Below are 12,540 nucleotides of genomic sequence, written 5' to 3' on the forward strand. Positions count from 1 at the left end.
CTCAAACAGTAGGAGCTGACGTGAAGCTGCGGTGTCTTCAAACACGCCGGGCTGTGAACTGAGGGTGAATCCAGGAGAAACACGAAGATGAATCCAGCTCAGTGCAAAGACGTTTAACTGTTGTGATCGCAGCCTCCTCAAATATCACAGTGATTTATTATAAAATGACACTGAAGCACTGAAGTCAAATTCAGTTTAACTTAACTTAAAATGCTGATATGAAGCGAACAAAGATGGCCGAAGTTTATGGTGTGACAATTATTCCAATATTTCCATGTTGCTGCAGAAATATTGCGTAGCGACACCAGGCGTCAGAAAACAACATCTACTTGACTTGTCGTTGTTTCTTTGGGAAAAATGGATTCACGTTGTTTTGTGTATCTGGTGATCTGTTAAATATTTTAAAGCACCAGCCGGGTCAGTTTTACAGGGAAACCAAATTTAACGGCACTGAGCATCTTTATCTTTTTATCTGTTACTGTATTATTTTACATAATTAATAATTTATAAAACCGGACATAGAGACAGTAATTGTAGCTTTTGAGTCATTACCCTGATGTTTCTTCAGCTCAGACGTTTCTATTTTTTCACATATCAGATGTAAAGTATTTGTTTATATTAAAGTTTTTATGGTGGCGAGTTTGTTTGTTGGTTTGATTTTTAATTTGAATGAGCTTTCAGAGTGAATACTAGACATTCTCCAGGGGCTTTTCCTGGATGCCTTTGTTTGTATTTTTCCAAAACTAATTTGTAAAAAAAAAATAAAAAAATTCAACTTTTAAAAATATCTTATTGAGGCAGCCATACTCAGAAAAGAGTCAGCGGCTAATAAGGTACAAAAAATAAATCGAGGAAAGAATAAATAAAAAACACAAAACATCTTTGTGTTGATTGATAATCTGTGGAAATAACAAAAACATATTGGCTAAAGTAAAAAGTCCACAACTAGCTTAGCGTAACAAACTATACGAACAATAAAATTAACTCAAAAATCCACATTTTAAAATTCACGTGTGAAGCTCAAGGTTGGTTTGAGTAGACGGACTCAGACGGGTGGAGTTAGTCTTTTATTTATCACTGTAAATCCTTTTATTAATCATGACACTAGAACATCAAGCACATATTTACAGTTCAACACCGTCCATCCTGTCGTGTTGTGTCTGTTGTTAAAGTGCAGCTCCACCAACACGAGTCCTCCGCCCGCTAACATCGAGGTAACGTCCTCCCACAAGACAACAAACAACCAAGAAATAAAATCATTATTAGTAACTTTTGTTTAAGGCTGATTTAGAAACGTCTTCAGCATGTTAACATCCCCACGGCTGACTGAGGAGGTTCGTCCGTTGTTCATGCAAAGTCTACGATCTACGAACTGAAGCTTATTCAGTCGGTCTCCTACAGTTCACTCACGTCGCTGCCAGCCGCTCTGGATAAACGCGGATTAATGAAGAAAAACCAATGGAAAGCGTAACAGGCCCCGAAACAATGACCCAGATACACACGTGTGAAAGCACAGATAAATATCGTGACGTCAGGAGAAACGCACGACCGATTACTTGGCAGTCGAGATTGGATGAAGGACACGCACTTACGTTTAGTGAATTAATAAAATAAAACAGTTTTATCAGCTCGGCCTGAACTTTATGTATTTTTAAATAGAGAAAATCTATTTATTAAACCGTCGACAGAAACAGGCATGAATGAGGAAACAGAAATTTAGATGAAAATAAATTATCTTTTCAAATTAATTTGACCTAGATGTACTTTTAGTTTATCTCAGTAAACAATGAAGACTTGCTTGAGTTAGATGGTCCACAGTAAATGTTTGGGGTTTATATAAATATCATTATATAAAGAAACCTGGAAGAGGCGTAGAGAAGAAGGAGAAGAGCTCCGCGACCTGTTTAAATGTGAAATTATTTGGCGTCAGATCCTGGTTAATTCTTCCTCACGTTGCTCTGCTTTATATCCTCTGTCATTATTCGTAGCTCTTTTCTTTATAAAATAATCATATAAAACAGAAACTTGCAGGTTAATCTATATTATTTCCTTCTCTGGAGAGTGGAGCCGATATAAAAAGCAGCGTTTTTACACACAGAATAAAACACAAGTCCGTGACGAGGCATTTCCTCGTCCACTCCCCCACTCCTCCTCCTCCTCCTATAGTAAGGGTGTGTTCAGTTTATCCTCCATTTTCAGAGTGACGGGCTCCATCACAAGACTGGGAGTCCTTTAGAGGGAGCGCATGTTTTTCAGTCCCAGGCAGCCCCGGTGGGCGGGTGGCGTTCCCCTCCTCTGATTCCTGAGCTGCTGCTTCGACAGTACCAGCTGGGACCTGCCTGGGGAGTAAAACATGCATCCTGAGCGTGTCATCAGGCGTCCGACTCGCCCCTCTTCTTCCCCTCGTCCCCAGCGTCACTGTCCTCTGACTGGCTGTTGCTAAGCACTAGAAACTGTCCATCGGAGGCAGGCGGGTTGACAGGACGACTCGAGGCGGCGATCAAACGACTCTGCTCCTCCAGATCCTGACAAGACAACACTTTAGTTAGATATCAAAAAAAAAAAGTTATCGACCTAATTATCCCAGAAACCTCTGTCTGACTCGAGAACCGTTCATCTGATCGGCTTCTAGTCTAAAAGGGTTAAAGGTCAAAGGTCACCTTCTCTATCTGTCTCTGTTTGCTGAGTTCCTCCTGCTGTTTCTCTTTGGCCTTGTCATGCTCCTTCCTCTTCTCCACCGCCTTTCGGTCCTGCACAAAATAATTCACATCCACACCAACACCATCATGACCATCCACACAATGTGAGGGAGTTGGCTGAACCTGTAGACTGTTTATAAAGACGGATGATGAATCTCTTCCATGATCCAGAAATGAAGCCAAAATACCATGGATACAAACGCAACCAATGAACTACCGAAAAATGACAGAAACCATCTTCCACTACCCTGGAGGAGGCAAGATTTAAGACCTATAATGCAGCCAGCCACCAGGGGGCAATCAAGACACTTTGGCTTCGCTTTTGGGGAGCTGTCCTGTCGTCCATCTTTAAAGACACTCTATGGTTTAGCTTTAAACAGAGTTTCAAATGAGTCTCACCATCTCCGAGTGGAAGGCGATCTGCTTGGCCAGGCCGATACTGTCACAGATCTGAAACACATGGCGGAGGACAGACAGGTCAGACAGAGAGACAGAAAGACAGTCAAAACAAGAGTGTCAGACAAACAGATGGAGAGAGAGACGACCTTCTCTCCGTCGTTGTTGGACTCGAAAATGTAGCAGACGGCTCGGCTGTCGCCCCGACCGCTCGCTGGCTGCAAGACGAAACCAAATAGCCTCTTGTTGTCCTGATGGGACGAACACTGAACCACACTGGACAGAGGGAACTGCAGCAGGAGAGAGGAGGAGGAGGAGGAGGAGGAGGAAGAGGAGGAGGAGAAAAGAGAAAAATAAAATTAGAAAAGAGAGGACTGGAACCAATCATGGACAATTAGAAACATAACACCTCTTACCCTGAGTCGAGTCACTTGTGTCTGAGGATCAATAAGCCTGAAAGAAAAAACACACTTGCATTAAAATAGAAAAAATGAAAACAGCTTCGCCGTCTCAATACAAACGTGCTGTGTTCTTACTTGAGGCAGTCACAGGTGACCAGCAGGTGGGACTCAGTCATCCTGAAGATGTTGTGAATGGCTCTGGCGGCCAGGATCTGTCTCATGGTCTCAGAGATGACGTCTGCTGACTCGGCCGCCCTCACCTCCATGGAGCCCAGGAAGCGAACGATGAAGAGCTGGTGGAGGATCGATTCTGGACGACACGGCCGCAGGAAAAATTATACACAGAACAATTTATATTTAATAAAAGACTGAGAAGCTTAGAGAGGAGGACGAGTGCTGATTTTTTATCTGAGGTGGAAAAGTTAACCAGACGAACAGTTTCTCAGCCTTGAAACTTTTTGTCTCCTAAAACAAAATCACTACTTGAAAACAACAACGAGGGAAACGAGACAAACACGCACAGTTACCTTCACTGTCTTCTGATGTGCTGTCTCCAGACTCTCCGAACGGATTACTCCTTCTGTAGGACACACACACACACACACACACACACACACATTTCCTCAGGTTGAATTGGTGACGCTGGGATAAATGATTTGCGAAGATCTATTTTTGTATTGATCCCGTTTTGCGTTTTACAAACACACACACACCTGCCAGACTGTGCCGCCGTCTTGCTCTGCCCTGAGATTTCTTCACTGACGGGGGAAATTATGTCAAACTGGATGGGTGTTTCCGGGGCAACCAGCGCGTCCAGTGAGAGTACAGAAAGAGCGGGCGATGGCTCGGACCCCACAGAGCTAATGCTGCTCGCTCGGCCCACACGTCCTTTACTGGAATGGAAAGAGAGGTGTTTAGAAATCTGATCGACACGGGGGGAGGTCCATCTTCATGAAACAGCTGTGAGGTTGTGAGGTTGTCGATCACAGCGCGTCAGTGTCAGAACTACCTGCTGGGTCTCATGCTCTCGTGTCTCTGCTGGAAGGACGGTGATGGCGTCACAGCCTCAATAGCTGATTGGTTCACTCTGGCTGCCAGCTCCTGCCAATGGGAAGACAGTACTTTCAGCATCGACCGATAGGAAAACAATTTGAAAACAGTTTTGGTCAATAGATCCTGTTTTCTGCATCTTGTGACTTTTAATTCATAAACATCCACTGACATTTAATTAGATACACAACATTGCCAAAACTATGTGGACACCTAAACAAAGCATTGACGGAAAACAGAGCTGTTGCTGGTAGCGGATGACTACACCTAAAAATATCATTCAAAGTTTCCTCTGTGACCTCAGACTGTGATAGAAGATAATGAGGGAAGACGGACACAGACCTCTGCGTTCTCACTCAGGTAGATCCTCTTAGAGATGTTGTTTATGGTGGAGATCCACTGGAGGAAGAAGCGGCAGACAGACAGCGTGAGAAAACACAAGAACAGCTGACAGTCGTCGCAAACGCATGACAAAAAAATTAATTACCTCCTCACAGTCCTTCCTGCTCTCCGACTGCAGCGTCACCACTCTGACGGAACACAAAGCAAGAGAAAGTGGCATCAGTACTTAAAATGAGGAGAGTATCAGAGAAGAGTTACAGTGTAAAGAACGGGAAGTGCTCTGACTTCTTGCCATCGAAGGATGTGACCTGGAAGCAGAAGCGGCGGTCGTCGCTGTCGACTGCCATGACGGAGCAGTTGTCCAGGTCTGTGACCAGCCCGCCCGCCACCTCTCCACGGCCCTGCTGCATCAGGTTACCACCCTGCGTGAAGAAGTACTGTCGCTCCCAGGATGAAGACACCAGACCTGTTTTACTGAGACACACGCAGTGGGGTCACTTCAACCAACTCACAAACAAATGAAGTGTCAACAACTTTCAACTTATTTGTTATTTTACCAGCAGAGCAGCAGTGAGCAGGGTCCAGGCACATAATTAAAAAAGTACAGTGTATATAACCAGAACCACTTCTGCTAAAATCTTATGTACTTTTATTTTGTTCCATGTCCCATCTGCTAACATGGAGAAGGTGGGGTTAATGACCTATACTGCAGCCAGCCACCGGGGGTTGATCAAGATGCATCAAGGCATCACTTTCATGTCGTCCATCTTTATATAGATGAGTGTGTGTGTGTGTGAGTGTGTGAGTGTGTGTGTGTGTGTGTGTGTGTGTGTGTGTGTGTCTTACTTGCGGATATACAGGTAGCCCTGTTTCCTGGTCAGGTTGCGACAGACAGGTGAGTGGGCAGGGTCAGGGTCACATGGCGCATACAGTGTGTCACATGATGTCTCTATCTGCTGGATGGTCTGCTGCATCTGCCCCACCTCCTCCTCCATCTCCCGACGGACACTAAACACACACACACACAGACATTTTTTTAACACGCCGCTAATCTCTGCATATTTGTGACACATTTAAACTTGAGTTCTTGTTGATAAAACTTTACATTGAAGATTGTGAAGATAGAACGGACAAAGGGAGGAGAAATTTCAGACTATTTTTGGAGGGCATGAGTCGGTGGGTTCTTACTTCTGGACGCTGGTTCCGATGGTTCCCAGGAAGTCTTCCCACTGCTGGGTAAGATTTTCTGACCCCAGCTTGAAGAAACTGATCTGCACAGAGAAAACACAAAATGTCTGATTCCAAATGAACCTGCACCTTCACTGGCCGCTCCGCTACAACACCACAGCAGTGTTTCTACCTGACTGATAGTCGCAGCTTCACTTCACAGAATCAGAGCTGTGTGTGTGTGTGTGTGTGTGTGTGTGTGTGTGTGTGTGTGTGTGTGTGTGTACCTGGGCCTGCATGTAGCCCAGCAGCGGCTCCAACAGGGCCGTTTTCTTCTTGTACTGTAATGTGTTCAGTGAACAGAAGTAGTGCATCATGGTCTGATGCTGTTTCTTGCGGGAAGTGTAGACGTCCTCCACGACCTCGGCCCGCATCTGAAACAAACAAGTCTTCACTCTTAGTTCAGTTTTGAGATAAGGTCTCATATACTGAGATATTATCATTTCACTGTAATGTGAAATGTTCATAGAGGAGCAGAACTTTTAAACACTAACAACTGTATAATGATGAAGTTAAATGTTTATTGTATTATCTTAATTGTTTCTGCTGAAATTTCATTGTGTAATTTGGTACAAACTTTGCAGCAAATTATTTACACATCACAGACCCGTGAAATAAAAAATTACCAAAGAGTTTAGTATCTATCTGAAGGATAAACCCACTAATGACATTACCTTGTCATTGTCCCTCTTCTTGGACAGGCGGCTGTATCGATTAATGGCTGTGTCATGATCTGCACACAGAAACAGCCAAACGGGTGGTTATATCTCTATATATATGTATATACTTATATATTTGTGGAAGTGAAACATTTTTTCTTCTTCTTTCCTTTTTCCCTGCTCAGATGAAACGAGTTAGAATCACAAAGCAGCGATAAAGACAAAAAGACAAGGTGAAAATCAGTGTCATATTTTTTTGTGTCTCCGATGTGACAATTTCTACCTTTTTTTCTTCTGATTATTAAAAAAATACCAGAAAATGTATTAACTGACTTAATGTTATGAAGTAGATCTGCATCCACTGCTCTCTGATCTACTTGAAATAAAAAAGGTGCTTTGACAAGTACAGTTAGATTGTTGTCTGAGAAAATCAAATGAACTGTGGGACAAAAAAACATTCCACTACAGCAGTAGAGGAATCATATTAACAAAGCAACAGGAGCTAAGAGTGCTGGAGGGAAAATATCCATCAAAACAACCTGACAAAGAAAATGAATTGCAGCCCTAAGTAGTGATGATAGACTTACCATCACTGGATATCTGGAAGACTTCTTTCAGAGTGAGGATCTCTGGAAAGAGACAAGAAAAACTTAGATAAATTATAGAAAACAGTTAATTTTGCTTAATCTGTTTATGTAAAAAGTTTATGTGTGCGTGTGTGTGTGTGTGTGTGTCTCCTACCCTTCAGGTCTCTTTCTTTGAACTGAGTGATGGGAAACATCATGGCGTCTGCGAGTTGAGTGGACAAGACGGCATGACAGGAACTCAACTAGAAGGAGAAGAAGGAAAATTCTAATCCTGAATCAGGTAAACACCTTGACAGAAGTCCAACATCATTTGCATATTGCATCAGATAATCTGCCACGCCCACTGAAAGTAAAGTGAGAGCGGAGGCGGATGTTTCCTGCACACGCTGGAAGCTGGTTGACCAATTACAAAAGAGTGGGAGAGCTGGCCAATCAGAGCCAACTGGGCATAATTAAATCTGATGTCATATCAGGTCAAATCTGTTGTTGTGGCACATGCAGAGGATAAAACAAACTACAGAAGAGTGTTGTCTCACCTCATCAATGACTTTTGCAAACTGCTGCAGGGTGGAGCTCATCACCTCATCATCGCCACCTAGAGGAAAACGCTACACACAACAACAACAACAACAATGTTTTACTCAAGGAGGACTCTGCTCTCCTGGAGTTAACACAATCTCTGGGACAATTCACAGAAAGGACGAGTGTGAAACTGTGAAATAATCTAGTCTTATAATTAATATTTGGGTCATTCTATGACAAATCATCACATAACATCATTTTGGGCTGTACCCTCACAGATATTAATGAAATTTGGAGTGCTGATTTGGTCACATGAGAAACCAATGGAAACGGAAAAACAGCAAAACATTTGGATAAATAAGGAGCTGAAAAGAAGCTTTTAAACTGTGTAAGAAACTATATTTCTCTGTGACCTACATTCAAGAAGATTTGACAGGTCTCAGAGTCCCCTATGAAGAAATTCAAACATGGTATCATCATATTCAGGAGCTGAGACACAAAACATTTTGGTTCCATAAGTTAATCAAATGACCAAATCAGCTGGAAAAATGTAATTAAGATCTGTGACGGTGCGCAAAGATGATCTGACACAGAATGACCCCGTACAAGTCTTGTGTTAGAGCTGGTGGTTGGTATAGAGTGGGTCACCTGTTTGTCATACTCTTTCAGCAGTCTGGAGGTCAGGTGTGTTGCTGCACTGAGCTCGTTCTGGAATAATAAACAGACACAGCACTGAGCCTCTGGAAACAGTATTCAATCAGCTGTATGTTCTAGTTGTGTGTGAGTGTGTGTGTGTGTACCTGTGCATCATAAATCCTCTGCATTGCCTGATAAAGCTGTGTACAGTAGTTGGAGATGGCTGCAGTGTCCTCCTCAAACACTCCCAGCAGAGAGCGGGTCTACACAAAGCACACAATAAAGTGGTGAAAATGAAGCCGGCGTTAAATCATAAAACCACCCAACCTGTCTGAATCCACACCTGCTGCCTGTCCCTGCAGCACAGTCTGTTATCAAGGTGTGTCTCAACTGCACTTTTTGGTATCACTGTAGTCAACTGCAAAGGTTTTGTGCTGGTGATCTGTGAGGCCTTGTCCACGATTCATGGAATTAACTTTCCAATGGAGCCTGAGATGTATTCCAGACGAGCCCATCAATACATCTTGTTCAGTCTTTCTCTCTGATGAGAGACTGTCCGTGTGGATGTCAAACTCTTTTAATTATCCCAAAATTTCCCTCTGAATCATTAAAGTATCTATCTGTCTATCTATCTATCTATCTATCTATCTATCTATCTATCTGTCTGTCTATCTCATGGGCAACCACTCAAATTCTAATCTGACGCAGTCATTCCATTTTACAGATATCATACTGGTCATTGCCAGAATATGTATAGCAATGACATGGATCCATTGTCCAATGTCAGCAGCTGGGTGCAGGGTTCATGGAGTCAAAATGTGATTGTGTTGTTTGTACACTATTTGAAAAATCTAAATAAAATCTAGATAAAATATTCATCCATCCTCCCCTTAAAGGTTCAGTGTGTGAGATTTAGAAGAAATGGAACTATTGGCAGAAATTGAAGACAAAATAATCCTAGTGGTGTTTTCACTAGTGACTGATCAAAATTGAGTGAATTGTGGTTTTCTTGACCATAGAATGGGCCCTTTATAATTAAATACTTTATTTTTAAATACTTTATATTAACACAGGGAGCGGGTCCTCTCTACGGAGGCCGCCATGTTTTTTACTGTAGTCCAAACTGAACGAACTAAACTCTTTTTGGGTTTTTATGACAACTGAACTTACCACAGGTTCTCTTATATGATTGGAAGGGGAGGGTGAGGTGAGGGTTTGTTCAGCTGCAACATGCAACTTCACCACTAGATGTCGCTAAATTCTACACAATGAACCTTTAAACTGGACCTGCACCAACATGGAAATGGTTCTTTCCGGATGAGACACCGTGAATCTACATCCACAGACTCAAGCCCCTGGTCAGTGGTGTGTCCTGACCCTGCTCATGTGAGGCAGAGCATCTTTTCCTCCACAGCTCGGAGTCACAGAAAGCAGCTGGACGACACTTCCGCTTGGCAAAACAGCAGGGGAAGCATTTAGCTCGGTGGCTAAGGAAGTAGCAGCCTGGTCGTTAAAACGAGTTCATTTCAGTGGAAACCAAACACCGGGTGATGTTTGACACTTTGACCCTTCGACTCCATCAGTTCGATGCCGAGGAACAGCGGGCGTGTCGCGTTAAAGCTGCCCGCTCCACAGCTCTGGTTCACCGGCCCGTTAGCGGCATCTGCCCGCGGGTTGTTGGCAAACACCGAAGCTACAGAGACAGCTAGCCTAGCCCCGATGAGCGGCTAGCGTTAGCAGGCTAGCTGGAGGCTGCGGGGGAAAGACGGGTTTTACCTGCGGACTGTCCTCCAGAGTCTCCTCTATCGGCAGCTTCTCTATCCCGGGCATGGCTGCGGCTGGTGCGCGGGAAATCGGTGCCGATCGACGGAGAAAAGACGCAAGAAATGACCGCGACAGCTCCCGCAGCTCCACGAAACCTCCAACACCCCAAAACAGATCCACCCAGCTGCGCGAGTCCCGCCCCTCGGGCAGATTCTGATTGGTTAGAAAGTGACACCCACGGAGCTGATTGGTTGGTTGTTTAAAGGGAGAGAAAGGCGCCATGTTGGATCTGATCAGTGTCGCGTTTCCGCTGCATTTGTGTAGAAATCAGAGCCATAATGGCGGCGGCTGTGATTCTGCAGGCGTTTATTTATCAACAAACACAGAGGAAACGTTCTGTAGCCTTCAACTTTTGCACAGTCCCCCCCCCCCCCTTGAGATTATATTTATATTATAGTATTGTCATATTACATTTTCGTTGTATTTATTTTATATTTTTAAACATGTTCTATATTTATACTTGCACAAATACACCACAACAAATTCCTTATATGATTGGCAATAAAACCTGATTCTGATTCAGTGTGGCTCATGCATAACTTTGTCACCCACTTTTAAACATGTGGGAATTGAACCAAATTCTAAATAAATCGAAAACATCATATTTTGTACCTTTGTCCTTTGCGCTCTCTCTTGGTTTAAATGTCCCAATTAATTAACCATATGGAATCAATATTGATCATTTGTTTTTAATATTTTGGATATTCTAAAAGACTATGGCAAGTGTTATGGAAGTTTTCATCAAATAACAAGTTTACACTTGAACATTCACCAGTGGGATAAGAATAACCTCCATTGACAAACTGAGAAAAAATTAAATAGCGTGTGCTTTGAAATTTGAGTTTCCCATCTAGTTAATGAGGAGGATACCTATACTGCAACCAGCCACCAGGGGGCATTACCATGATTTGGCTTTTCTTTTGGGCAGCTCTCATGTTGTCCATAATTATTCGCAGACTATGGTCAGGACTGGGCTTCCTCCTTACTGGGGGGACCATGAGGGAACAATTTGTTTACCACTGCTGCCCAAACTGTGGGGGCTGTACATTGGCAGCACGCACTGTCCGTCTGGGGGTTGTAGGTCTCAACACTGGGCTGGTGGTGGGTCCTGGTTTCAGTTGCACAACCACAAGAGATTGCTGGTCAGGAAAATATACTCATATGTTGCTGTAGGATGCTTATTTGTGTTATTCATCAAAGAACCATTTGTTGTGTAAAACTTAAATCCAATGCTTGCTTTGTTATAAGATGGCTAAGTTACAGCTCGTCCTTGGTCAGGCAGGTGGTTGATGGTGCGGAGGACGGTCTCAAAGACTCTACCTTCATGTTTCACGCTCCAGGAACGTCTGTGAGACACAAACCATGTCCTGAGAGTGGGACAGGATGTGGTGGAAGACTGATTCAGCTCGGGGCAGTGATTGACGTCCTGCACCAGCCACCAGATGTTTGTGCTGCAGTTCCTCAGACACAGACGGTCCTCTGGGAAGAGGCAGAAGGCCTGAACCATCCCTGATACCAAGAAGTGGTCTGCAGCTGCCAAGACCTCCACCACATTATCCTCTGTCACGGGAACAGAGTGGGTGTAGGCATAATTGATGATAAGGTGCATCATCTCTGGGATAATGTGCATCTGCTTCATGAGATCGCACAGGAGCCAGTGAAGAGTGTGTTCGCAGGGTCAGCAGGGTTATAGTATAGAGTCAACTTATTTAACACAACTGTAAAATCTGGAACTTTGGGTCATTAAATCCAGACGTCAGGCTGCAGGTCTGTTCACAGCTCGATCATGATAAAGTTTTCTCAGCGTAAACCTCAAATGACCTCATGTGACCAAACTTAGCCCGAGCAAGTTTTAATTACTTTGTCTGTAGTAAGGACCAAGTATATGTTAGGGTATTCAAAGTATTTTGTGATGCAGTTTATTGACATCAAGCATTTGTACTAACCTTTCGCCACAAGAGGGTGACATACAGACGTTGTAGTAGTAAGAGGAGAGGATGGACAGAAACATTTTTACAACATACATTCTCTCTCTTTGGGGGGGGGGCAGAATCGCACTCACAAAAAGAAAAAAATAATTTACATTGAGCTTTAGTGCAACTTTTGCTTTTTGCTCTCGGCTGTTTTATAGTCTTTTTGTCATGTATTCATGAACACACCCAGAAGGCACAGACGAAGATGTCTGGAGAGTTTGTGG

General features: G+C 43.5%; 2 protein-coding genes across 2 annotated transcripts in view; one reads left to right on the plus strand and one right to left on the minus strand.

Annotated features, from left to right (window-relative positions):
* LOC109635469 (ADP-ribosylation factor 4) overlaps positions 1-639 on the plus strand; it is a 2,227-nt gene extending 1,588 nt beyond the window's left edge. The window contains exon 6 of the mRNA XM_020096631.2: positions 1-639. This exon is cut by the window's left edge and continues 75 nt beyond it. Coding sequence (XP_019952190.2) covers positions 1-12 — 12 coding nt within the window. The 3' untranslated portion in view covers positions 13-639.
* A 415-nt stretch (positions 640-1,054) lies between these two features.
* On the minus strand, positions 1,055-10,484 carry appl1 (adaptor protein, phosphotyrosine interaction, PH domain and leucine zipper containing 1). Its single transcript, XM_020096627.2, has 22 exons — positions 10,296-10,484; positions 8,684-8,782; positions 8,532-8,591; positions 7,898-7,969; positions 7,516-7,603; positions 7,362-7,403; positions 6,790-6,848; positions 6,343-6,489; positions 6,077-6,159; positions 5,735-5,896; positions 5,174-5,362; positions 5,034-5,076; positions 4,889-4,945; positions 4,506-4,597; positions 4,210-4,389; positions 4,024-4,076; positions 3,632-3,806; positions 3,512-3,548; positions 3,245-3,385; positions 3,099-3,149; positions 2,661-2,750; positions 1,055-2,525 (listed from the first exon to the last, which is right to left on the minus strand). The coding sequence occupies exons 1-22, from the start codon at positions 10,347-10,349 to the stop codon at positions 2,373-2,375; spliced, it is 2,127 nt and encodes a 708-aa protein (XP_019952186.2). The 5' UTR covers positions 10,350-10,484; the 3' UTR covers positions 1,055-2,372.
* Positions 10,485-12,540: the final 2,056 nt, after the last annotated feature.

Source organism: Paralichthys olivaceus, chromosome 2, assembly GCF_024713975.1.
Source record: "Paralichthys olivaceus isolate ysfri-2021 chromosome 2, ASM2471397v2, whole genome shotgun sequence".
Taxonomy (NCBI): Eukaryota; Metazoa; Chordata; class Actinopteri; order Pleuronectiformes; family Paralichthyidae; genus Paralichthys; species Paralichthys olivaceus.